We start from the raw sequence: 27906 nt of genomic DNA on the forward strand, positions 1-27906 counted from the left end.
GATCACCTTATCTGCCCTCCTCTGAACAATTTCCTTCTGGTCAACATTCTTCTTAAATTGTGGTGCCCAGAACTGGACACAGGACGCAAGGTGTGGTTTGATCAAGGTAAAATAAAGTGGGGCTATTACTTCATTTGACCTGGACACTATACTTCTGTTGATGCAGCCTAGAAAACTAACCTTTTTTCCCCTGCTACTGCATCACACTGTTGACCCATTTTAAGCTTGTGGTCCACCAAGACCCCAAGATACTTTTCACGTGTACTGCTAGTAAGCCAGGTGTCCCCCATCCTATATTTGTGCATCTGGTTCTTCCTGCCTTAGTGCAGAACCTGACATTTGCCCCTACTGAAATTAATTTTGTCAGCTTGTGCCCGTTTCTCCAAACTGTTAAGGTCGTCTTGAATCCTGATTCTGTCTTCAGCGGCATTAGCTGCCCCTCCGAGTCTGGTGTCATCTGCTAATTGGATGAGCAGCCCCTCAATTCCTTCATCCAAATCCTTTATAAAGACAAAAAAAATTTTTTTCCTTCCAGTAGCACCTTAAAGACCAACTAAGTTAGTTCTTGGTATGAGCTTTCGTGTGCATGCACACTTCTTCAGGTATCTGAAGAAGTGTGCATGCACACGAAAGCTCATACCAAGAACTAACTTAGTTGGTCTTTAAGGTGCTACTGGAAGGAAAATTTTTTGTTTTGTTTTGACTATGGCAGACCAACACGGCTACCTTTCTGTAACTTTATAAAGACGTTGAACAACAGGCCCAGGGCAGAACCCTGCGGCACCCCAATTGTCACTTTTCTCCAGGATGACGAGGAAGAATTAATGAGTACTTTTTGGGTTGTTAAACGCCAGTTCCCATCATCTATGGTCTGGGGTGGTGGGAAATGATGTCCATCAACAGAGGGTCATAGGTCCTCTTGTCTGCCCAGCAAGAAAAACTGTGTTTTGAACACCTTTTAAAATTGTTGCTAATACTAAAGCTGCAAAGGCATGTCCTCCTCCTGAATAACCAGCAGATGCTGCATGGATTGCTCCTGTTCAAATGTGGCATAATTATCTGCCGCTCCAAAGCAAATCAGGAAAGTGTTGGAAGTTCTGCTAAAAGCTAGTTGTGTAGCACAGGCACCTTAGCTGTTTCTACAAAAGTACTTCTGATAGATCATAGTCCATTATATATTATAAATGGTAATAATGATAGTGAGAATTGCAGCACTTATGCTACCTCCTTCAGCCCTTTTAACTTTCATCAGATTTCAGATCATTGAGAAAGTAATTATAATGCAAAATCTAATTAAATGTTAAAGCAATTAGCGACCGAATTCCCATCCCATCTAAAGTGCCCCGAATTTGCAGCTCCTCTTTTTTGACTTCCAAGAGAGGCAACGCGCAGCTCAGGATCCGCGGACCGCGCGCTGCGCTTCGGCTCAGAGCAGCAGCGAGGCTCCGCTCTGGGGACGCGCGTCACGTAAGAACGCCGTCCCCGCTCCGTCCCTCGTGAATACCGGCCCCTGGGACGGCGGAGGGTCACCCGGCACATCGGGATGGAACCCGTTGGGGCTTCTACCCCCCTGACAACGTGGCTCCAAGCGCGGGAGCTTCTTCCTACGAGGGCCGTCGCAAAAGGGCCGAGCCACCGACGGCCCCGCGCTGCCTGCCAACCCGGACGCCCGTCCGGCACCCCCGGCGCTTGGGGCGTCCCGAGGCAGCCGCGGCGGGGCCGGCGACACCTTAAGGTGGCCCACCCCGCCCGCCGGTGCTCGTCGAAGGGCCAAAGGGCGCCCAGTTGTCACTGTACCCCCCCCCCCCGCGGACCTGAGACGACTTCAGCCCCGCGCCCTCGGAGGGGGATTCCCTCGGGATTCCCTCTTCCCGGCAACTTCCGCCTCCCCGGAGCGCACGAGGAGCGCGCGGGCCTTTCCCCACTCCGAGTCTCCCCCCTCCGCGCTCCCCGCCCCGTCGAGGCGGAGAGCGAGCGGCTCAGGCTGCGCCCACCCGCCACCCCCCACCCCGGCCTCGGCGCGTCCGCCCCTCCGAGGAGCCGGGCGGTGGGAGCCGCGGAGCGTGCGCGGCGGCGGCGGCGGCCTCGGAAGATGGCGGCGGGCGGGGCGGGACTGGGGCGGCGGCGGAGCCTGCTGGCTTTGATCGCCGCCACCTCCCCTATCTCCGCCCCGGGAAGAGCGAGCGGCGGGCGGGAGGCGGAGGCGGTGGCGGCGGCGGCTCCTCTCCGGGGCTGAGCCGGGCTGGCGCGCCTGCCTTGCCTGCCTGCCTTCCGTGCGCTCCTCGCTCGCTCGCCCGCCCGGGGGGGAACATGGCCGGGGTGGAGGCGCCGCCACCGGGGGACCCCGGAGGAGGAGGAGGCGAGGCGGAGGCGGCGTCGGGGCCGGCCGACGAGTCGTCGGACAGCGAAGGCGAGCACGAGGCGCCCCAGAAGCTCATCCGAAAGGTCTCCACGTCGGGCCAGATCCGGAGCAAGGTGGGCGGCCGCGCGTGGGGGGGGGAGGGAAAGTGGGGTGGGCGTCGGGGGCCAGATCCGCCCGGGGGTCCGGATCCCGGACGAGGCCGGGAAAGGAAGCGCTGCTGCTGCCATCGGGGGTCCCCCTTCGGCGTCTCCATTCAGATCAGCCCTTCTCTCCCCCCCCCCAGCCTGCCTGCCTTCCTTCCTGGCCGGGGTGGGGGTGGGGCTTGGACCATCGCATCCCTTCCCCCTCCTTCCAGCTGCGGCCACATCTGTCTCTCCCCCCGCCGCGGCGGAGCGACGATCTTGGCGGCTGCCAAGCGGCATCGCCGAGCGCAGGGAGCCGCTCCCGGCTTCGGTTTCCTGGTTGCGCTGCCCCGCTGGCCTTGGACAGGGCGAGCTGCCCGGGAACGGTCCCCCCCCTCGCGGGGCGCTGCTCGGAGGAGCCCTGCGCTCCGCCGGAGCCTCCGCCATCCCCGCCCGCCGCCGCCTCCTCTCCCCTGCGGAGCCGGAAAAGAGCGGAGAGCCGCGCAAGAGTCGCCCGGGGAACCCCGCGCCCCCAGCCCGCTTCTCGTAGGCGCCCGGATGGCACAGAGTTAAAAACTGGCAGTGATCTACCCGCTTTTTTGGGGGGGGGGGTTCGGGTGAAAGTTATTGAGTTTTTTCAGGGAGGGGGTAAAATGTTGAGCTTTTTTCAGGGGAGCCACAGTTGTTCAGCTTCTTTGGGGGGAGCCAGTGATCTACCAGTGATCTACCTGTTGGACATGCCTCCACTACAGGAATATGATAATTCAGATTAAAAAATCCCTCCAGGAACACTGCACCTATCTTGTTTTGTCGTGTGTCCCCCCCCCCCCAAAAGAAAAAAAGAATCAGCCCTCGAAGTTCAGGGACAGGAGTTTGCTTTCTACCCAGGTCAAAGCATCTCTTAAAGCACATTAAAACTCTGGAGAATGAAGTAGCTTGATATAAGGGGGGGGGGGACGGGATACAAATGTTCCTTTGCAAGTGGCCAGACATGGGGGTGGCTCCTTTCAGGCTAGTGCAGGACTTGTAGCGTGTAGATTCAACTTTAAGGGGGGGGGTACTTAGTGGGTGGCGCTGTGGGTTAAACCACAGAGCCTAGGGCTTGCCAATCAGAAGGTTGGCATTTCAAATCCCTGCAATGGGGTGAGCTCCCGTTGCTCGATCCCTGCTCCTGCCAACCTAGCAGTTCAAAAGCAAGTCAAAGTACAAGTAGATAAATAGGTACCACTCTGGCGGGAAGGTAAACGGCGTTTCCGTGAGCTGCTCTGGTTCGCCAGAAGCGGCTTAGTCATGCTGGCCACATGACCCGGAAGCTGTACGCCAGCTCCCTCGGCCAGTAAAGCGAGATGAGCGCCGCAACCCCAGAGTCAGTCACGACTGGACCTAATGGTCAGGGGGTCCCTTTACCTTTACCTTTACCGTTACATTATGGCACTTACTTTTTCTCCAGTCAAACAGATATCTTTAACCATGTGGGACAATTCTGCCAATTGCATCAAAGTGCAAGTAGATAAATAGGTACCGCTCCAGCGGGAAGGTAAACGGCGTTTCCGTGCGCTGCTCTGGTTTGCCAGAAGCGGCTTCGTCATGCTGGCCACATGAGCGCCGCAACCCCAGAGTCGGCCACGACTGGACCTAATGGTCAGCGGTCCCTTTACCTTACTTCTAGTAGCAGGTCAAATTGCGACATGGTGGTCTGAGACCTTGCCCAATGTGAACTCTTAAGACCTCGCTCAGCTTTCTTGCGGAGACATCGCTTGATGTTGCTTCCACGTTCCGCGTGACGTCTTGCCCTCTGCCACAGAGTCCTTGTCACTGAGCAACATTCACATTGACATTGTTTACCGATGGGGAGTCCAGTGAGTGTGGAATATTAATGCACACAGAGATGCATTAGCCCCCCCAACGTTGCCAGGAGTCCCAGTTATTCCCTCGATATGCAGCCTGTACATCATCATGAGGCGTAGGGGCAGTGCACTGTATTCGTCAATATACTGAAGGCTGGTTGGGACAAGCAATTACCCCCCCCCATGTGCACGCACTACGTCATCATGTCCCCAAGGCGTGCCAACGTCACTCGCGCACATGGCGGGGCATGGTGACGTAGCACACACACACCAGTGTGTGTGTGTGTGTAATGATTCAGTGATGCACTTTGTAGGTGCCCTGCCCCCTTATTCAAAATGTTGGGGAGCCACGGCACCCAGGGCCCCGGCACGTGGTGCCTATGCTTAGCTTTCGCGTGCATGCACACTTCTTCAGATACCTTCACACGAAAGCTCATACCAATAACAAACTTAGTTGGTCTCTAAGGTGCTGCTGGAAGGAATTTTTTTATTTTGTTTCGACTACGGCAGACCAACACGGCTACCTACCTGTAACTGCATCTACGAATGTTGCTGCAATACGGAGAACCATCGTTGTGTGTGATAGTGTTACAGTTAAATGATTGTTGTTGTTGTTGTTGTTGTTGTTTAGTCGTGTCTGACTCTTTGTAACCCCATGGACCAGAGCACGCCAGGCACTCCTGTCTTCCACTGCCTCCCGCAGTTTGGTCAGACTCATGCTGGTAGCTTCGAGAACACTGTCCAACCCTCTCGTCCTCTGTCGTCCCCTTCTCCTTGTGCCCTCCATCTTTCCCAACATCAGGGTCTTTTCCAGAGAGTCTTCTGTTCTCATGAGGTGGCCAAAGTATTGGAGCCTCAGCTTCAGGATCTGTCCTTCCAGTGAGCACTCAGGGCTGATTTCCTTCAGAATGGATAGGTTTGATCTTCTTGCAGTCCATGGGACTCTCAAGAGTCTCCTCCAGCACCATAATTCAAAAGCATCCATTCTTCAGCGATCAGCCTTCTTTATGGTCCAGCTCTCAGTTAAATGATAGGTGTGGCAAATTCAGAAACCTTTTTGTGCATCACAAGTGAAAATGCATGAAGAGTGCTTGGCCGTAACATGAGCTAGTAATGTCGTTTTGTGTTTTACATTGAACCTCCCCAACACCGCTTGGTATAGGGCGGTATATAAATTCAATCAATCAATCAATCAATCAATCAATAAAATTTGTACAGATAGACCAGTCTGTATGTAAATGTATCAATGGACATAAATCTGACACCAGATATGGCCATTTCAAAACCAGTGGACAAGCATTTCAACCTTCCAGGACATTCTGTGGCTGACCTTACTAGAACAGAGGAACTTTAAAGGGAGAACTGCTGAACTGTGAATTCATCACTTCTAAGCTTAATGGAGACAAATATCACACTGAATCTGTTAAGTGGCTCACCAAGGCTAGGATGTCTGTGTGATAAAAGAGCAACTGTGATTTGTTCTCCTGTGAATGGCCATTGTTGGTAACGTAATTTTCACCATTTCTACTTTTCTGCATCTAATTTCATTCTTACCTCACTTTTTACAGTTGCACCCCCAACCCTGTGCATAGATGCAACTGAATATTACACTTTGTGCATCTGATGAAGTAGACTGTAGTCCATGGAAGTTTATGTGGACATAATGTTATCCTGCAATGCATTGCCATACTTTCTGTTTTGGTTGCCCATGGTGAGAAATTCCTTTTGGACAACCAGCCAGAGAAACCTTCCTAAAGTGTGCTCTCTCTCTTGATTATAAATGGAGTTTAGATCAGCAAGTTATATATCATTTAGATATTTGGGTTTTCTTTTCAGTGAATCCCTTTCATGGAAATGGTTTAGTGTGGCTGTGAAATCGAAAGCACAGAAACCTATGGCAGTGTTAGAAATTAGCCAGGGACCAGGAGTGTTTTGCAACTGGCACAGGTCCAGTTGTCACCATGTTGAGTTCTCTGCTTGTCAGGTTGGCAACTGGGGTAATAATAATATAATTATTATATTATTATATTTATTATTATTATTATTAAGCAAAATGTCACTTCAATAACACTTTTATTGAAGCTTGAATTTGTTTTATTCTGGATTGCTTTATTTGATATTTTAATGTGTTGTAAACTGTTTTGAGATTTTTTTCTTTAAAATATAAAGTGCTACACTGTGCAGTGGTACCTCTACTTATGGATATGATCCATTCCGGGGTGCCATTCACACCCCGAAAAGTCCATAAGTAGAGCGCTGCTTCTGCGCGTGACACGATAGAGCGCTCATGCACGAAGCGCACAGATTGCTCCTGCGCATTTGCGATGCGGAGAACCCGGAAGTAAACACTTCTGGGTTTGCCGCGTCTGTAACCAGAAGAAAACGCAACGGAAAGCAAATGCAACTCGAGGTATGACTGTAGTCATGATGATGATGATGATGATGAACAATATCGGGGGAAATGGTGTCTAGACATTCCACTGTCAGGCATGTCGGGTTACACCCAGTATTGTGGGTGCCCAGAACGTGTGATGTCACAAGGTGGGAGACGGCCTGCCGAGGCTGTGACTGGCTCTTGCCTCAGCGACGGGTTCCATTGGGTCTTCCCACTGCTGTCCAATGGAGCCCGTTGCAGTTGTGGCAGGCCCGTCCAGCCTCCTCCTGCCACATGGGCTGTGGAATATTGATGGGGCCTGGTCCCCTTACTGAACATGGGGGGTGGGGTTGGCCCCACACAAATGGCGCTCCTGTCCACTGTGGCAACTGTCACCTAGGTTTAAGGTGCCATTCGTTGATTAGATTATATATACAGTGGTACCTCGGGTTACATACGCTTCAGGTTACATACTCTTCAGGTTACAGACTCCGCTAACCCAGAAATAGTGCTTCAGGTTAAGAACTTTGCTTCAGGTTGAGAACAGAAATCGTGCTCCGGCGGCGTGGCGGCAGCGGGAGGCCCCATTAGCTAAAGTGGTGCTTCAGGTTAAGTACAGTTTCAGGTTAAGAACGGACCTCCGGAACGAATTAAGTACTTAACCCGAGGTACCACTGTATATCTATATGAGTTTCTAACGTGGCTATTAAAAATTGTTATTGTTATTAAAGATTTTCTGGGGTTACAAAAGTACATGCATCTCTATTTTCAGATCGTAAAGTCATTGCTGTAGGGCTATTGACGAAGTTTGCTTATAATAAGGGAGGACAGCTGATTGAACCTCTCCTAAATATTTTCAGTAGCAAAGTGATCGCTGGAATGCTCTGTGGTGTTGAAATTTGGGGACCTGACTTCTATTCCATTGAAGTTGTCCAAACTATGCAGAATCTCTCTCTCTCCCCCCCCCCCCGCCGAAATGTTATTCTCTTTCTTTGGGAGTTTCTGCAACCCTGATACACACAGCATCTATGTGACTATCAATTAAGACAGCAGTAGAATGTGCACAGTTAAGGTACATCTAACAAATTGCAACTGACCATTTTATTAGCTGACCATTTTCCAGCATTGTGCTATATGGGAATTGGTTAAGAATCAATTTAGGGAAACAGCTCTTCAGGATATTTTAGACAATTATTATTTTCCAGAGCTGAATGTCGCATTGGGCATAGGCAAGGACGACAATTGTGGGACTGACTTTTCTGGGTAGGTTCCAGAAGGGAATCACAAACACCATATTTTTTGCTCTATAAGATGCACCAGACCGCAAGACACACCTAGTTTTTGGAGGAGGAAAACAAGAAAAAAAAATATTTTGAATCTCAGAAGCCAGAACAGCAAGAGGGATCCCTGCGCAGAGAAAGCAGCAATTCCTCTTGCTGTTCTGGCTTCTGGGATAGCTGTGCAGCCTGCATTCGCTCCATAAGACGCACACACATTTCCCCTTACTATTTAGGAGGGAAAAAGTGAGTCTTATAGAGCAAAAAATATGGTCATTAGGAACTCCAGATTTCCTATGGGGTATTATCTTTTGCAAACAAAACATTTTAGGGCCAGTTATTTAATGAAACCTGTCCCTCTTTCCCTAAAAAAATGCTTTTAGTGAGCTGGGATTTCAAGTGATGCCAACTGAAGTCCCGGATGGTCGCTTATAACAAGGTCACTCATGAAGGCAGATTCTGTGTTTGTGGCCAATATCAGCTGGATTGCGATATTCATTTTCTGTTAATCTGTCCTTTCTATAGTGATACAGAAGAGAGATTTCTGAAACTTTTGTTGACGTATGGCAACAGGGATACCTTGGTAGAAACAGTACTATTTCTTTTGACACTAATGGCTTTTTGACACACCTACTTCTGTCCACACGCAGAATTCATCTTTACAGATCCTGGACCTCGCAATTTCAAATTAACAGTAGAAGCTAGGTGCACAGGAATCAGTGTTCTATTAAAAATAAAATAATTGGATTTCATAGAAATCATATCCATATCAAAATGCTCCTATCAATGTACTTGATTTAAACAGGATTTTTAATTCTATTTTTAACATTCATGTTCTATTAAGAGCTCCGTAAAAATAACCTGGTTTAAAATATCTCTGCAATACAAGCATATGCATTCAAGTCTCCTCTTGTATTTTTTTAATGGTCAAATCCAAGAGTGTCCTTTAGACTCATTGAGCCTGCTTTTGTACTGCAAAAGGATGAGCAAGGGGTAAAAATATGTGACTTGAAAGCAAAATCCAAAGGGGACCATGCGGTCCTCACCCTCCTTGACCTCTCTGCTTCCTTTGATGCACATGATCACACTAACATGCTTGGCTCCTTTCATGGCACACTAAGTCTCTGTTGTTCTCAGTCTTCTGAACTAAATTCATTTGTCTAGTTTTTCCATAGGGGGAAACTTCTCTCTCAACCTCGTCAAATCACATGGTTTTCCACCTGTACACTGATGATAACCCAGCTCTACCTCTGTACATGAAATGTTTCTCTGGCACATTCCACATACAGTGGTACCTCGGGTTACATACGCTTCACATTACATACGCTTCAGGTTACAGACTCCGCTAACGCAGAAATAGTGCTTCAGGTTAAGAACTTTGCTTCAGGATAAGAACAGAAATCAGGTTCCAGCAGTGCGGCGGCAGCAGGAGGCCCCATTAGCTAAAGTGGTGCTTCAGGTTAAGAACAGTTTCAGGTTAAGTACGGACCTCCGGAACGAATTAAGTACTTAACCCAAGGTACCACTGTACTGTATTCAACAGCTTGACTCTTATTTTGCTTGGATCCTTAATGGTTGGCCCAAAATAAATATGTCCCAAGTATCAACTACCCATATTTCCTCCCAAGCCCCCTTCATACCCTTCCCAAGGCCTGAAACCTTGTCTCTCCCTACTCCCCACCTCACCCCACATTACCTCTCTGCCCTTTGAGGCACTGCTGGCGCAGGTGTGCTTCAGCCCTTTCTCCTGGATGTGGCCTCCTGGCAGAGGGCTTCTGAGCTGGTCACAGTTCAGCCCTGGCCAGGAAGCAAGAGAATGTGGCTAGGGGGGAACAGAGATGGGGAGAGCAGGGTGGGCAAAGGCAGGGGGAGAGGCAGACCAAGGTGGGCCAACAGAAAGGGGATATGGGAGGAGAAGGCTCAAAGAGAGGACAGCGGAGAAAGGGACAGGTTGGAGTACATCAGGGATGGGGAGCTTCAGAAGAGGCCAAAGGCCCATCTTATACAGTGGCCATCCAGAAGCTCCACAGGTTGTCAAGACTCCAGATTCCATCCGTTCCAGCCAGTGAAGCCAATGGTTCCCCAGATATGGAATTATGAGTCTCGGAAGTAAATGTCATGAGCACGCACAAAAAGAGCCAGTGTGGTGTAGTGGTTAAGAGAAGTAGACTCGTAATCTGGTGAACCGGGTTTGCTTCCCTGCTCCTCCACATGCAGCTGCTGGGTGACCTTGGGCCAGTCACACTTCTCTGAAGTCTCTCAGCCCCACACACCTCACAGAGTGTTTGTTGAGGAGGAGGAAGGGAAAGGAGAATGTTAGCCGCTTTGAGACTCCTTCGGGTAGTGATAAAGCGGGATATCAAATCCAAACTCTTCTTCTTCAAAGTGCATCTGATTTTCTAGTGAGGAATCTTGTTTGTACTTGATAAGATGACTCCATTCAGTCAGTCTGAAATAGAAATGTCTTGGGCTGTGGCAGTCCTATTGCAATTAAGCATGAGTAACTTGGGCCTATTAATTTTGAGAGTGTCTGCCCTGAGTAGGGCTAGCATTGGTTCCAACCCTTCATTGCCAGTCAACCGCATGATGCAATAAAATAGAAGCAAGCGACTCTCGTGCCAACAGAGAATGATGCTGTGACGCTAAGGGAATGCAGTCAGTGTTTCAGATGTGCCACTTTGCCAGAGCAGTTCCAGTCAAGGTTTTACGAAACAGTTGCAAGGCCTACAGCATCCATTGCTGGCCAAAAGAAACACATGTCTCTGAAAGCCTGCCAGCCGGCCAGCCAGACTGCCTCCCTTCTTCTCTCCTTTCCCTTCTCAACTTTTGTCTAATTATGCTTTTAATGAGGGCAAGCTACTACAGGAAATGCGGCAAAAACATTTCCTGTGCATTGGACTCAGCGGATCAGAGCAAGATGTCCTGAGTCCCACAGGGCAAGGCCAACCAGGAGTTGCAGAACCACAGATAGCTGGAAGTGAGCAATTTCCTCCGACAGAGGTCAAAAGCAACCTGAGCCTTGTGAAGCCCTCTTCCACTGAAGGCAGGCGCTCGTCCTTTGGTCCATGTCCTCCAGACGACCTGGTATGGTGCTGTGGGAGGCATTGGGTTCCTTCAGCTTAGACAAGACACCTGTGAGAGTTCAGCTCTGAAGGCCCTGGTTCTATGCGAGGTTCTTCTGTGGGCTTTCTGTCAGCTTGAAGCCCACTGGTTTTTCAATCTGCAGCCTCACAGCCCTGAATCTGGTCCACCTCTTCATCTGGTACAGAGTCAGATTCCAACTCAGTGCTGGACTCAGGGGTCATGACGTAGGTAGAAGAAGCAGAAAAGATGGGGTGAAACAGGTTATACAAATATTTTGTTCTGACAGTTCAAAATGTGCTGGAAATGAGTGTAGAATTTTGTACATCTGTGAAGGTTTCATTGTGGAGGTGCAACAAGATTCCTGCCATCAGTGGCTCTGTGTGAAGTCCATATTACATCCTTTACCTGATGAGGATGAAACCAGAATAGTACCAACACTTCATTTCATCGATATAACTTTGTCAAAGAGCAAAGCTGGAATGAGTTACCGGTACTCGCGAATACTTTTTTACTCGTAGTAAAAGGTAAAGGTAAAGGGACCCCTGACCATTAGTGGCCGACTCTGGTGGCCAACTCTGGGGTTGCGGCGCTCATCTTGCTTTATTGGCTGAGGGAGCCGGCCTTCAGCTTCCGGGTCATGTGGTCAGCATGACTAAGCCGCTTCTGGCGAACCAGAGCAGCGCACGGAAACGCCATTTACCTTCCCGCCGGAGTGGTACCTATTTATCTACTTGCACTTGGAAAGTGCTTTTGAACTGCTAGGTTGGCAGGAGCAGGGACCAAGCAACGGGAGCTCACCCCGTCACGGGGATTCGAACCACCGACCTTCTGATCGGCAAGTCCTAGGCTCTGTGGTTTAACCCACAGCGCCACCCACGTCCCATATTTACTCGTGGTACATAATCCAAAAGTATTTATATTTGGTTAGAAAACACTCATTTAGTTTATTATCATCCTTGATTAAATTTGTATCCCGTCCTATACCTGCAGGTCTCAGGGCGGTCCACAACATAATCTCAACATTCAAAACACAAAATATATAATAAAAACAAAAATAAGGGCCACCCGATAACCCCCCTCCCCAACGCATTTTAAAAGGGCATTGGATGTGAATCAGCCAAAGGCCTTGTTAAAGAGGGATGTTTTTGCCTGGGGACACAAAGGTGTACAATAAAGGTGCCAGGCAGACCTCCATTGGACTGTTGTGAGTTTACATTTTCACTGGCGGTTGGCCTACAGTTACAAGAAACCACTGGAGAGAAGGATCACTGGAGAAGAGCTCTTTCACCCAAGATAGTGTCTTATGTTTGAATTAAGAACATTAAGACTCACTTTCACAATCTAGAAAGTAAACCCCTTTCTTGATTTAGAATTTTATTAAATGGATTGGGCTAGTCTTGCAGCTAAAAATAGTGACCAAAACATGCACTCACTGTTTTTCTTGGCTGTGGTTGTTTATATTGTTAGTTGAAGCACTTCTGCATATTAGAATATATTCCTTAGCTTGCAATTGGATATATATATATATATGTTTTGCAGGTTCGGTTCACTGTTAGAAGATATTATTTTTAGCTGCTTTGATACAGTTAATCATAGCTGGAAAATGCCATATGGTGGTGCCTTTGCAGATGGCATTGTCCAGTAGAAGAGATCTTAATATCACATTATTTGACAAATGTGTGAACATTTGTTGTGTTCCTTTTTAAAAGAAAAACATTTATCAGTTCTAAAATCACTGTCAGTGACAATGAAATTCTGAGCACCGCCTATCTTCTGAACATGTACATTGAAGTCTTTTTTATATATAAAAAAGGCAATTTTAAGGATGTTGTTGGGTTACAATTACCATTATCCTTGACCGTTGGCTATTGCTGGCTTGGGCTAATTGGTGTTGCAGTCCCACACCATCTGGAAGGGCACCACGTTGGCTATCACTGATTTCATTGGATTTGACCCATTGCATTTAATGATTTTCTTTTCAGTATACAACCTGCCTGTAACAACCACCTAAAATCCCAATGTAGTATTAAAATGATTTAAGCCAGGGTTCATCAAACTTTTTCAGCAGGGGGCCGGTCCACTGGGGGTTGGTGAAGCCATATCTGAATCTGGTCCTATTTTTCAGTGTCCAAGAATTGGGTTTGGTGGTGTGCCCCCACAGTGGCAATGTGTGATTTTTAGAACTGCCTTGTATATTGGTACTGTGCAGAGCATTACTTCATTATAAGCAGAAGCAAAGCAGCTTAACTGCAGAGAATTGAGTACAGCGTGTATCTTAGGCATGTATGTCACAATTCTATGTAAGCACATTAAATAACTGCAGAATTTGGTCCTGTGCATAATTTGGTGTCTTGTAATACTACATTCTTTAAAAGGAGGAAATATCCTGTCATTTTGCTTGCAAATCTATACTACAAGATATTTGGGGTGTATCTGGTGAACTCTCAGAAGGGAGAGAAAGTACTAGTCATTACAGTTTGGTGCAGCATATACAAACACACACGTCATCCTGTTTTTTAAGAAACTGGCCTGGTTTATGCACACCATACTTTCTTTCAGTCCAAAGACCCACAAAAAACATTTTCGAAAGCAAAATAAAACAGAAATACAGGGGAAGAGTTTCAAGGCCATCACTATGTTTTATCCAGAGTATGTTGATTTCTGTTTCTTAGTACTTCCTAGAGGAACAGTTTTTAGGAAACTGGTCTGGTTCACAGCATGGCTTGGTGTTACATAAGTGATCCTTTGGGAGAAAAGCAATGACAAAACTAGACAGCATCTTAAAAAGTAGAGACATCACCTTGCCAACAAAGGTCCGTATAGTAAAAGCTATGGTTTTCCCAGTAGTGATGTATGGAAGTGAGAGCTGGACCATAAAGAAGGCTGATCGCCGAAGAATTGATGCTTTTGAATAATGGTGCTGGAGGAGACTCTTGAGAGATCAAGAAGATCAAACCTCTCCATTCTGAAGGAAATCAGCCCTGAGTGCTCACTGGAAGGACAGATCCTGAAGCTGAGGCTCCAATACTTTGGCCACCTCACGAGAAGAGAAGACTCCCTGGAAAAGACCCTGATGTTGGGAAAGATGGAGGGCACAAGGAGAAGTGGATGACAGAGGACGAGATGGTTGGATAGTGTTCTCGAAGCTACCAGCATGAGTTTGACCAAACTGCGGGAGGCAGTGGAAGACAGGAGTACCTGGTGTGCTCTGGTCCATGGGGTCACGAAGAGTCGGACACGACTAAACGACTAAACAACAACAACAAGAAGTGATCCTTGATCTGGCTTGGTCCCTCTCCCAGCAACCTTTCTTTCACAGCAAACCATAGTTTGGTTATGCCCTCCAAAGCAGAATGGCAAAGCACTGATTGATCATGGTGTGTAATTCTTGTTGAAGGGGCAAGACCAAACTGTGGTTTCTCACAGTGGAAAAAATCTTTTGTTATGAAAGGGAAGGTGTGGGAAGCCATGAGGGAGTTGTGCGAAGGGGAGGGGGGGGGGGGTAAAAAGCAGGCACAAGTCCTGAGTCTCATTCATATAAAGCCAAGCCATGATTGGGCACTAAGTCCAAACCAAGTCTTTGTCTTCAGCGAGCTCAGTGATTTGTGTGTGCCTGTGTGTGTGTGTTGCTTTCTCGTATTGATGCCGCGACTTTTGCATTACAGAAAGTCACGGGCTTAAAACAATTCCCCATGTTAAATGTGCACTGAAGTGAGAATTTTGAACATTTTGTGATCTTGCTTGCAGCCTATTCAAAGGAAGGATCATGTGCGTTTATGTCAAGCAGTGCAGTGACATTTTCTTGGCAGGGTGTTTGTGGTTACTAGTAACACCCACAGTTCTTGTTGACCCCTTAGAAGAATACGAACTGAAATCTTCCTCCTGGAAGAAAAGCTTTCTAAAGTTCACAAGGTACATTGGATTGTTTTTAGCATGCAATCTTGATTTTGGTGTTGGCAGAATCATGATTTAAAAGTATCCAAATGATATATATATATATTTCAAATAAAAGAAAAGTTGTGGGAAAGTGGTGGTTACAAATGATATCCCCATTCATTGAGGGAAGAACAGAAAGGGCCGTGAGCCTGAGAGAGACGACCGACTGCCAGCGTTCACAAGAATCAGAACCGTGGGTCGCAAGTTTCCTAGGGTTATATTATTTGTTCAGTTTTTATCCCACTCTTTCACAAAGGAGCCTCCTTTTCTCTTTATCCTCACAGCACTGAACTGCTCTCCGAGGTCATCTTGTCGGAGCCATGACTCCAAGTCCAGCACTTTATCTATGGCACCACACGGGTTTCCTCTTGGACTGTGTCACATCAACTGTCGCTGAAGAAACTGCATGTTTGAATGCTCCTCCATTTAAATAACCATGCATGGCAGAAAACTGATACGCCAGGGAGGAGGTAGTTGCTTTTAATAATGGGAGGTTTTTTCCCATGGGAATCGTTCAGTCACGCAGTTTCCTCACCTGTAGTCTGGTATGGTATAATACAGGAAAACCAGCCCCATTGTTGTATTTGTAGATTGATACTACATCTCAGTTTGCAATGTGGCCACCTGGTTTGCACAGCACATTAAGTCAAACTGTGGCTTTTTTTGCTTTTTTTTTGAATTTGCATTTTATTTATTTGTTAACATTCTTATATTACATCAGTAAACGTTGTCATATTACATTACAGGACTTACTATAATATAATTTCCAACATGTATACAAAAATTATATACAAATTTTATATACCTAGAAAGAAAATAAAACAAAAAAAGAACAAAGAGAAAAAACAAAAACAACCCCCCCCCAAATCATACACATGCCAACACACTAGACTTCCTGTCTATCCCGTTGTATATTCCTTTTTTTACAAATGAATGGAGTGATACTGAGTTGAGAAATAAGACTAAGAGCACATATTGATAGAGGAATGTATTAGATAACATGTAAAGAAATATACAATAATATCTAATACATTCCTCTATCAATATGCGCTCTTAGTCTTATTTCTCAACTCAGTATCACTCCAACGTCAATCAATTACCATCATAGATAGCGAACCTTTACTGTATTTTTGAACATATGTTTTATATCTATCCCACTTTTCCATAAATTTTTGTTTCGAATTGCCCCTCAGGGTATTTGTTAACTGCTCCATTTCAGCAAATTATTGTAGTTTGTACTGCCAGTCCGGTATTGTCGGGGCTTCTTGTTCCTTCCACCCCTTTGCCACCAAAGTCTGAGCTGCGGCTGTTGCATATAAGAACACCTCCCTAAAGGCCTTCGGGATGTCCCTGCCAACAATGCTTAACAGATATGCCCCTGGTCTTTTAAAAAAAGTTATTCCAAACATTTTTTTCAACTCCTCGTAAATTAAGCCCCAGAACACTTTGGTCTTCCTACAAACCTTGCCTTAGTGAGACTCTGCAAATGTGTGGCCTGCAGGAGAGCAGCTTTGGCGATCCCTCGTAGCTGAGTAAGATTATCTTCCATGAACACGGTTTTAACAATGAGTCCGTAAGTGACTGTGGAGGCCAATTCTGGATCCACACATCCTTCCACAGTGGGGACATTGGTTTCCGGGCAGGAGTTGATCGCGTGGTGGGTTTGCCAAGCATGCCTTCCTCTTAGCACGTTTCGCTCTTGTGTCTTGAGTGTCTTCAAAGCCCATGACACCTTTGGTAAAGGCTGTTCTCCAACTGGAGCGCTCGCAGGCCAGTGGTTCTCAGTTGTCGGTGTTTATACTACATTTTTAAAAATTTGCCTTGAGACAGTCTTTATACCTCTTTTGTTGACCACCAGCATTACGCTGTCCATTTTTAAGTTCGAAATAGAGCTGTAGCCTCCATTTGCTCTTGGTTGTAGCTCGTGGTTAGTGAGGAGAGGCCTTGACCACAAATCCCAGTCCAGACAGCACTCAAAGCCAAACCTTGACAGCTCAGTGTGGCTCACCAGTGAAGATAAGCAAGGAAGAGGAAAGCCATTGCAAACCTCCACAGTCACTTACGGACTCATTGTTAAAACCGTGTTCATGGAAGACAAGTTTTGTGGTTCTGCTAAGCCGTGAGTTGTGTCTGTTTAAACTACAACACAAAAGGTTTCCTTCCATGTTCTGAGATACCTGAGCAGATAACCCTTGTTTGTTTTAGGGAGGCAGTTCCAGTGGTGTGAGTTTAAAGTGTCTTCTTTATTTTCCCACCATTTCCTTAATGGATTGTGAAAACAAACTGCTTCTGTAAACCCAAGAAGATGATAATGCTCTTTTAAGAGCCATTTAAATCCTGAGATGGAACGGAAGGGAAACCCAAGTCCTAATTTGGCCAGGTGGTCTTTTTAGTATCTGATCTTCTGAAGGGTAGGACTTGAACTGATGGATTCAAGTTACAAGAAAGGAGATTCCGACTTCACATCAAGAAGCACTTTCTGAGGGTAGGAGCTGTTTGACAATGGAGCGGACTCCCTGGGAAGGTTGCTGTCGACTCTCCTTCCTTGGAGGTTTCTAAGCAGAGGTTGGATGGCCATCTGCCATGGATGCTTTAGTTGAGATTCCTGCATTGCAGGGAGTTGGACTAGATGACCCTTGACATTACCATCCAACTAAGCAATACTGTGATTCTGTAAAGACCAAGTGATTAGTCTTTTTTTTTTAAGGTATCTTAGGATAACCATCTGGAATAGCCAACTCAAAACAATCCTTTGTCTGAAGCGCTATGCACTGCATGTATGCATACATACATACTGAGAGTCAGTGTGGTGTAGTGGTTAAGAGCGGTAGACTCATAATCTGGTGAACCGGGTTCACGTCTCCGCTCCTCCACATGCAGCTGCTGGGTGACCTTGGGCCAGTCATACTTCTCTGAAGTCTCTCAGCCCCACTCACCTCACAGAGTGTTTGTGGTGGGGGAGGAAGGGAAAGGAGATTGTTAGCCACTTTGAGACTCCTTAAAGGTAAAGGGAAAGGGACCCCTGAATATTAGGTCCACTCGCAGACGACTCTGGGGTTGCGTTGCTCATCTCGCTTTACTGGCTGAAGGAGCTGGCATACAGCTTCCAGGTCATGTGGCCAGCATGACTAAGCCGCTTGTGGCGAACCAGAGCAGTGCACGGAAACGCCGTTTACCTTCCCGCCAGAGCGGTACCTATTTATCTACTTGCACTTTGACGTGCTTTCAGACTGCTAGGTTGGCAGGAGCAGGGACCGAGCAACGGGAGCTCACCCCATTGCAGGGATTCGAACTGCCGACCTTCCGATCAGCAAGCCCTAGGCTCTGTGGTTTAACCCACAGTGCCACCCGCATCCCTTAGGGTAGTTATAAAGCGGGATATCAAATCCAAACTCTTCTTCCTCTTCCTCTTCCTCTTCCTCCTCCTCCTCTTCTTCTTCTTCTTCATACCCATTTAGTTGGAGTATGCAGTCAAAGATGGAGGTGGGCTAGACAAAAACGGAAATGATAACAAAAAAATGTGCCTACTGGTAGTAACACTGGCATGTTGTGAGGAGAGCAGAGGTGAAATTTCTATCTCACCCTAGTAATTAGACTCAGCTGCTTACGGTCTGAAATATAGTAGATCTTCCAGAGGAACCCAGTTATTGTCTTTAAAAAATATTATCTGCTGGCTGTGGTCTCCCCGTCCACCACAAGCAGCCCAGTGCCCACGTTCCTCACTGGTTTCAGCCTCTGCACCAACCTCAAGAGTAGACCCATGTAGAGAGCACTGAGGTTACCAGTGTATGGACCACTGCAGTCCAGCTCTCCTGATCCAGAAACGGGTGCAGCGGTCTTATGGAGTGAAGTTGGCATAAGGTCCTCCTAGGCAAACGAAGGCCCAGGGGCCGGATCCGGCCCAATCGCCTTCTCAATCCGGCCCGCGGACGGTCCGGGAATCAGCGTGTTTTTTACATGAGTAGAATGTGTCCTTTTATTTAAAATGCATCTCTGGGTTATTTGTGGGGCATAGGAATTAATTCTTCCCTCCCCCCCCCAAATATATAGTCCGGCCCCCCACAAGGTCTGAGGGATGGTGGACCGGCCCACGGATGGAAAAGGTTGCTGACCCCTGGCCACTGAAGACATTAGGCCCTCCGGTGACAACTCCCAGAAGCGCTCTCTCTCTCTCTCTAAATATATACCGTATTTTTTTACTCTATAAGACTCACTTTTTCTCTCCTAAAAAGTAAGGGGAAATTTGTGTGTATCTTATGGAGCGAATGCAGGCTGCACAGCTATCCCAGAAGCCAGAACAGCAAGAGGGATTGCTGCTTTTGCTGCGCAGCGATTCCTCTTGTTATTCTGGCTTCTGAGATTCAGAGTATTTTTTTCCTTGTTTTCCTCCTCCAAAAACGAGGTGCGTTTTATGGTCTGGTGCGTCTTATAGAGCGAAAAATACGGTATATATTGTTCAGTGGTCAAATGAATTCTGTTGCTTTAGAACTCAGAATTAGCCACTTGAGAAGAACATATTATCTACTTGAAAGAGGAATAATTAACTCATGGCCAGATTCTCCATTATCAGAATATAAAATCAAATTAAAAGATAATGAAGTTTAAAGGTTTTATTAAGTATTTTTTTGCTCTGTGTGCTGAAGTACCGAATTAGATAATACTTTGTTCTTATTTAATTGGTAGCATGTACCATTTAACCTGTCCTGCATCTCTGTGACGAAAACACCCAAGCGAATTAATGTCAAAGTGTTCAAGAGCAGATTTGACTGGGCACAGCGTCTGGTGGCAATCTGCTGATTTTCGCCAGAGATATCCCTACCAGAAAATGGAACTGTGTTCTGTGCAATTTTTCATGAATTTGAAAGCTTAATTTTTGTGCTGTATTTCCTTTCCTATATACAGCTTTCCCTTGTTTTTGGAAACACGGCTTTAAATAATGTAACTGTCTGTCTGTAGAGCTTTTCAACACAGTAGTTCACTAAACGTCTTGCACAATGTGCTTTACGATTGTAATGTTTCACCAGGATTTGTGGCCTTAACTCTACTTTCAGATCCCAAATGTACACTGAAGCTATGCTTTGGGTTGCCAGGCTAATAATCCTGGAGTGGGGTAGGGAGCAACCTATCTTTAATTTATAGCTTACTCGGTGTATATGTAACATCTAACCATGGAGAGCATATTTGAAACCCTGGTCTTGTGCATTGCTCTGTAGCCAGAAGGCTCTAGTGAAAATGCTGAAAAAGTGTTATGAGTTCCACAAAAAGCATAATTAAGACATAGGTTAAGAACAATTTTAATTTCTCAAGGCAAAGAAGTTCAAAACTGAGCACATGTTGGTCCCGGGTAACCAAACAGTTTATGAAAATAAAATTACTGTATTTTTCGCCCTATAGGATGCACTTTTCCCCCTCCAAAAATGGAGGGGAAAAGTGTGTCCGTCCTATGGGGCGAATACAGGCTTTTGCTGAAGCCTGGAGAGCGAGAGGGGTCGGTGCACACCGACCCCTCTCACTCTCCAGGCTTCAGGAAGCTCTGCGCAGCCCTCGGGAGCCCGGTGCGAAGTCGCGCCAGGCTCCCGAGCGCTGCGCAGAGCTGGCTGCAGCCCCGGGCGTCGCGCACCTCAGCGCAGCCCTCCGGAGCCCGGCACGAAGTCGCCTGCAGCCCCGGGCGTCGCACACCTCTGCGCAGCCCTGGGGGCTGGGGTCTGGGGAAGCTTGGGCTTCCCCTGCACCAGCCCTGTGCCTGGGGGGGAGGGGAAATAATTTTTTTCTTTATTCCCCCCCCCCAAAGCTAGGTGCGTCCTATGGGGCGGTGCGCCCTATGGGGCGAAAAATACGGTATATGCTTCTCAAACTTACTTTAAAAAAAACCCCAATTAGTATATATGACATGTGTATTTTTAACAAATGTTTTGTCAGTAATATAGGGACCTTTCTCAGTCTAAATGAATATTGGAAGCAGCAGTTTATAAGTGCTATACACTGTGTCATGTTAATATCTCAGCTTAACTTCAGCGTGATATAGGATCTTAATAGAAATAGGGTTGTTTATACTTTTACTCTCCTTTTCAGCCAAAATAAGCTCAGAAAGCAGCTGATGGTTTTTGTATCACAGTCTAGATGCTAATGCCTTTCTGCAATACTGTAAGACCTGCAAAAAAAAGGGAGATTAAATAAAAGTAGCTATTATATTTCTATTCAGTAGAAGTAGCAAGGTATTCCTATAGCGGTTTTATATGGTGTCTAGATTTTGCTCAGAATTAAAAGAATCACTAGCCCATCCTACTTCTTAATTGATTCATTTTTAATTAATTGTGATCATTGGTAACAATGTTGCAGATAGAGGCGCCGTCTCTTCTCTCTGGTCTTGGAGTCTCCCAGTTAGTTCGGCAAGTTCCATATAGTCCATCATCTTCATCTGCCATTCTTCACTAGTTGGTAGATTTTGTTTCTTCCAATTCTTCGCTAGCAATATTCTCGCAGCTGTTGTGGCATACAGAAAAAAAGTAGCATCCTTTTTGGGATTTCACCCCCCAGTATACCAAGTAAAAAGGCTTCTGGTTTCTTAATAAATGTGTTTTTCAACACTTTTTTCAGTTCATTATAAATCCTTTCCCAGAAGTCTTTTACCTTGGGGCACGTCCACCACATGTGGTAAAAGGTTCCTTCTTTTTCTTTACATTTCCAGAATTTATTATCATGAGTATGATACATTTTTGCTAACTTCACTGGTGTTAAATACCATCAGGGCTCTTATATTCTTGGGCATGTAGAGTTAGGAATATAGTGGGTTAAGGAAACTGCATATACAGGAATCCTCCCAAGTCTTCTTCTGAAGCTGCTGGCCCATAAACTTACATGCAGTTTCTGTTCGCTGACCTTTGTTCCATCACAGACACCAACTCTGCGTGTATCAGAACAAGCAGAGACTTGCCCTGTGCTCTGCCTGATGCAAGCGAACCAGGCCTGAGTCAGATTAGCCCTTGTGCCAATTTCACAGCCAAGTTTCTTAGAACGAGAACTTTCTTTTACAACTTTACGGCCAGGTCTTTTCGTTAGGGGTCTTCAGCCAGCAGAAGCTGCATGCCCTGGATTTTATACAGCAACTTCTGCCAGGAGGGTAAAATGGGACTTTCGCCTCCTGACTTTTATGTGTATTGTTAACGGAGAAATCTGAGGGCCTGCCTTGGACAAAAAACAAGGACACCAGCCAGGAATACCAGAGCAAAACAGCAGCCAGTAGGCTTAGTCTTTATTGAAGACTGTCGCGACAGGACTCCCACCAGCCACCAGGTGGAACAAGATGGAAGCCCTGAACAAAAAAAGACCCCAACTTTTATTAGCTACTAATCCCCCAAGCTACACCCCTAAAACTACATCACAACTACATCATGACTACATCATTGACACATCACAAAAAGGAGGGGTTGAGGGAGGAGTTGTGGAAGTAACCTGAGTATCTTGTCACCTGGCCGGTTCCTCCTTTCTCCCTCCCCATGAGTACTTTCCAGAGGACAAAGGGGAGTTTGCAGTTTCCTGTCCCCAGAGGGAAGAGCTGATCACTGTCCTTTGTTTCAGTCCGTGCTGAATCCACTCCCATATGCAGGTCCTTTGTGAGTGTGATGGTCTTCTGTCTAGGGCCATCAAGGTTGGCGTGCCAACTGGGTAGGGTTCCTGCGGATGTGTTGGTACGCTCTATGGCTGCCCTGTATCAAACCTCCCTCCTTTGATAGTCCTTCCTTCATGGTGTAAAATAAAAGCGGAATGGTGCAGATCTGATGTAAGGTTGATTTTCTATGAATTTATAACAGAAACGTCACATATGTCGTGTGTGAGTGTGTGTGTCATGTTTGTACAAACGGAATGATTGGGGGGGGGGGTTTCCTGCAACAGAATGAATGGGTCATTTGTAGCCAATGAAAGAAAATATACCTCCTTACTTAATTAGCAAGGCTACGTATATGGAGCTCAAATATTTTTGCCAGTTCCCCCCCCGTTGAGTGCTAACAAGCATAACTTCTTGGTTATGTGAACCAGGGGTGTGGAACCTTTTTGGCTCCATGGACCAGATCCTCATCAGGGTTGGCTTCTTGGGCCAAATTTGACAGGTGGGTGCAGCCCGCTTGTCAATCACCTGATGTCCAAGGTGGTTTGAAGTAGCAAAGTCAGGCGTTCATAGTACCTTGCAAGGTGTTGCTAAAGCTGAGTCCCCCCACCCACACCTCAGTTTCAGCAGGGGTTTCCATGGCATCCTCCTGAACTGAGCCATGATTTAACCACCTCCCTGCTCATCAGTTGAGGAGTGGGTTCAAACCCTACCCAGGTTGGCTGTGCACCCCTGTTGCGTGTCGAGGACCCCCAAGACACCCAAATAAAGACACAGTTCACACATCATTTTTGTTTTGGTTTTTGGCATAATATTGGCCACAACTTTATTGAATTACAGTGTGTGAGTGGTTGCTTAGGCATTGGTTAGCGACTGTTTCCACTTGGAGGTAGGAACAGAACTGACAACCCGCAAGCCTGCGGAAGTCAGCAAGGGTAAACAATTTTGGGGAGAGAATAAAGCTGGGCGCCAGGATCTCACCTCTCCCCAAATGCTCCCAGGGGCTCTTGCGTGGCCCTAGCCCCTTGACAGGGATTCGGACAAAAGCATGGCGAGCCCCTGGATTCCTTTAACGGAATTCCCTTTCCGCACCACCATTGGAGGGGTAGGCACTTACCCCTCCACCAACCAAAATTAACCAATGCCTAACCGCAACCTTACAAGTTGTGACGATTTGCTGCGCAGTAGGCAAAACCCAAATGGCACCAGCCAATCAGCCAAATGGTAAAATTCCTACTAGGCCCCTGTCCCAAAAGCAGACGACCCCATGACAGGCCTAGCAAGGTCAGCACGAACAAACCCTAACTAAAGGGAGGGTGGGCGGGTAATCTGATGTGCGCAGAGAAAAGAGGAAGCGCAACGCTGCACACAAGGAATATATATAGCACCCCATCAGTCAAATAAAATTGCAACAATCACTTCTCCCCAGCAACAATTGGAGGTGCCGGATCAACTTTGTGGCCATCCAAACTACTCCGCCCAGGAACAGGGAATGTCATGGTTGCCCCCACCGCAACATGAAGGAGAACCCGCTTTGCCAAGTGGTGCATGCAGCCAAGCGGAGCAAGATTTAACTTGCTGCTTGTCAGCTGAGGAGCAGGAGGTTGAATTCTGCTGCTTTGGCTGTGTGCCTCTGTTGCCTGCTGGGAGCAGGCATACTCAGCCAGCGCAGGATTTAACTCTACTCCCCTGTCCCTGGCCTCAGACCTGTGGAGGGAAGCCAGGTACACTTGCCCTGGGCTTTGGAGGGCTAAGCCAGTCAGGGCCCACTGCCAGGAGCCTGCCAGACTCTTGTTGCCATGCCTAAGGCATCACACAAGCTCCACATGGGCCGGCTGGCCCATCAGATGACATGAGTGACATCAGGTGATGAGCTGGTGGGCATGGTTTGACAAAAATGGCCTTGTGGGTCAACTTGGGGTTGAGATTTGATTAGATGCTATATTTAGTGGGTACTAAGCTGTGGTTTTCCCAGTAGTGATGTATGGAAGTGAGAGCTGGACCATAAAGAAGGCTGATCGCCGAAAAATGGATGCTTTTGAATTATGGTGCTGGAGGAGACTCTTGAGAGTCCCATGGACTGCAAGAAGATCAAACCTATCCATTCTTCAGGAAATCAGCCCTGAGTGCTCCCTGGAAGGACAGATCCTGAAGCTGAGGCTCCAATACTTTGGCCACCTCATGAGAACAGAAGACTCCCTGGAAAAGACCCTGATGTTGGGAAAGATGGAGGGCACAAGGAGAAGGGGACGACAGAGGACGAGATGGTTGGACAGTGTTCTCGAAGCTACCAGCATGAGTCTGACCAAACTGCAGGAGACAGTGGAAGACAGGAGTACCTGGCGTGCTCTGGTCCATGGGGTCACGAAGAGTCGGACACGACTAAATGACTAAAGAACAACAAATCCTTCCTTACTCATGTTTGTCACTTCGGCAGAGTGCCATCCCTTTGCAGCTTAAAAGGGAAGCTTTGGTAGGCTAGTTTTAGCTTTTTAGCTTAAGTAATCCAGGATGCTTAAAGGCAGACAGGATTTTCCTGGCATTACCTCCTTTTCTCTCCCTTAAAATAATAACTACACGCAAACAATCTAGTAAAAGGTAAAAATAGCAATTACTCACTCGGTATACGTCTGGAACGATAACAGATACAGCAGCTTGATGCAGGCAGGCTTTAAATGCTAATTGAGTTACTAAGAAATACAAATCCTAGCTTAAAAATGGAGTCTGAGCTGGAGCTCAGCGTTATGGATGTTCTTGCGTTGCAGACGTAATGGAAAGGAGACGATGTACCCAGGCAGGGAGGAATATATACAGTTACGCCATTTTCCTGCCAGGACACGATAGGGAACTGATATCACAGAGTTCTCTCTAGCAAGTTTATAGGAAAGCTCTGTGAGCCTCAGCCTCTTTGTGCACCTCTCTGGCAAAAAAGGAATAGCTGCATGGTATATGTAGCCTCATGGACGCGGGTGGTGCTGTGCGTTAAACCACAGAGCCTAGGACTTGCCGATCAGAAGGTTGGCGGTTCGAATCCCCACGACGGGGTGAGCTCCCGTTGCTCTGTCCCAGCTCCTGCCAACCTAGCAGTTCAAAAGCATGTCAAGTGCAAGTAGATGAATAGGTACCGCTCCGGCGGGAAGGTAAACGGCGTTTCCGTGCGCTGCTCTGGTTCGCCAGAAGTGGCTTAGTCATGCTGGCCACATGACCTGGAAGCTGTACGCCAGCTCCCTCGGCCAATAAAGTGAGATGAGCGCCGCAACCCCAGAGTCGGCCATGACTGGACCTAATGCTCAGGGGGTCCCTTTACCTTTACCTTTATAAGTAGCCTTAGAAGCTAAGGAGTCGCAAAACGATACCAGGACCCTACAATTTGCTTTCAGTTTGAATCATTAACACCAAAAAAGGAAAGGTACATCTGTTCTGGGGGTTGGAGGTGTTGCTTTGTAACTCAGAACTGGTGTTTGCTTTTGTCCTCCTCCCTCCTCCCTCTCTTTTCCTTTTATGCCATGTCTTTCAGATTGCAAGCCTGAGGCCAGGGAGTATTTTATTACTGATCTTCGTAAGCCACTTGAGGATCCATGTTTTGACCGAGGAGCTGCGTAAAAATGCTTAAAATAAATAAATAAGGGAGAAAGGAATTTTTGTAGGGGAGAGCACTCCTAAGTTCGTATCAATTAAAAAGCAATTGGGAAGTGTTACAGCTACACTCTGTTACTGAGACGCAGTAGCAAGGAGAAGATAGTGCCTTCTTACAATTTCTGATAGAATTGTAAACTGTGTGTGCTCCTTTTGCTGGAAATTTGTAGAGCAATCCTAAACGGTAGATAAAACTTGCTTTATGAGCCTGCAGAAGCCAATGTTTTGCATTAAGGGGGCTCAGAATCTTGCAGTTCAGAAAGAAGCCATAATATGAAGCAGCTAGCTCTGCGCTTTAGATAATAGCTGAGAATTATTAGCATAATAGAGGCAAGTTTGCAGTTAGCTCATTGCTAAGTGCCATACAATAGGTGCATGTTTTGTGGGATGATTTAAAGTGATGGATGAGATTAACCAGGAGAGAGAGGGCTATTTTAATAATCAGAAAAGCAAATTTAAGTGACTTTATAGAGCTGGGTTACTTTAGGTTAAGAATTTTATATGTTCATTTAAGAGACAATTTGGCACGGTGTCCAAAAAATTATAGCAAAGTAAGTTTCTTCGAGTAATTGCTTGCTTGAGAAATCATGTGGATTTGGTTTAGATCACAGACTGATGTTGTTCCTTGATGAAGTGAAAAGGGGAAGGATACAGGCTGGCGCTGTGGGTAAAAGCCTCAGCGCCTAGGGCTTGCCAATCGAAAGGTCGGCGGTTCGAATCCCCGCAGCGGGGTGCGCTCCCGTTGTTCGGTCCCAGCGCCTGCCAACCTAGCAGTTCGAAAGCACCCCCGGGTGCAAGTAGATAAATAGGGACCGCTTACTAGCGGGAAGGTAAACGACGTTTCCGTGTGCAGCTCTGGCTCGCCAGAGCAGCGATGTCACGCTGGGCACGTGACCCGGAAGTGTCTCCGGACAGCGCTGGCCCCCGGCCTCTTGAGTGAGATGGGCGCACAACCCTAGAGTCTGTCAAGACTGGCCGTACGGGCAGGGGTACCTTTACCTTTTACAGGCTGCTACTCTACTTAGCCTGAACTTAGTTTAGTAGTCAATATGCTTGCTTAGCAGGGTGGCGCTGTGGTCTAAACCACTGAGCCTCTTGCGCTTGCTGATCAGAAGGTTGGCGGTTCGAATCCCCGCAATGGAGTGAGCTCCCATTGTTCTGTCCCAGCTCCTGCCAACCTAGCAATTCAAAAGCACACCAGTGCAAGTAGATAAATAGGTACCGCTCTGGCGGGAAGGTAAACAGTGTTTCCATGTGCTCTGGTTTCCGTCACGGTGTCCCGTTGCACCAGAAACGGTTTAGTCCTGCTGGCCACATGACCCAGAAAGCTGTCTGTGGAAAAATGCCGGCTCCCTCAGCCTGAAAGCGAGATGAGCGCCAGAACCCCAGAGTCGCCTTTGACTGGACTTAACTGTCCGGGGGTCCTTTACCTTTTTACCTTTTACTGGAAGAGTTAGATTATTTGGCACCTCATTTTGGCATTTCTACAAGATTCTTTGAGGATAAGATCACTTGCGTCCATTCTGAGCTGCACTTTACTAACATAGCTGTCCGGAGTCCAGTTTTTATTGCACAAATTGTTTCTTTTTTATGCCACATCTTTCCTACTTTTCACATACTTTCCCTGGTTGGTTCTAGTGAGCTGGTAACGTGAGTGCATGG

The 27906-nt window shown here is 47.0% G+C and overlaps 1 protein-coding gene across 1 annotated transcript in view; it reads left to right on the forward strand.

The window, feature by feature from the left end:
* Positions 1-2133: 2133 nt before the first annotated feature.
* DGKH (diacylglycerol kinase eta) overlaps positions 2134-27906 on the forward strand; it is a 99617-nt gene continuing 73844 nt past the window's right edge. The window contains exon 1 of the mRNA XM_053397258.1: positions 2134-2475. Coding sequence (XP_053253233.1) covers positions 2311-2475 — 165 coding nt within the window. The 5' untranslated portion in view covers positions 2134-2310. The remainder of the gene's footprint in view (positions 2476-27906) is intronic.

This window comes from Podarcis raffonei, chromosome 7, assembly GCF_027172205.1.
Source record: "Podarcis raffonei isolate rPodRaf1 chromosome 7, rPodRaf1.pri, whole genome shotgun sequence".
NCBI lineage: Eukaryota > Metazoa > Chordata > Lepidosauria > Squamata > Lacertidae > Podarcis > Podarcis raffonei.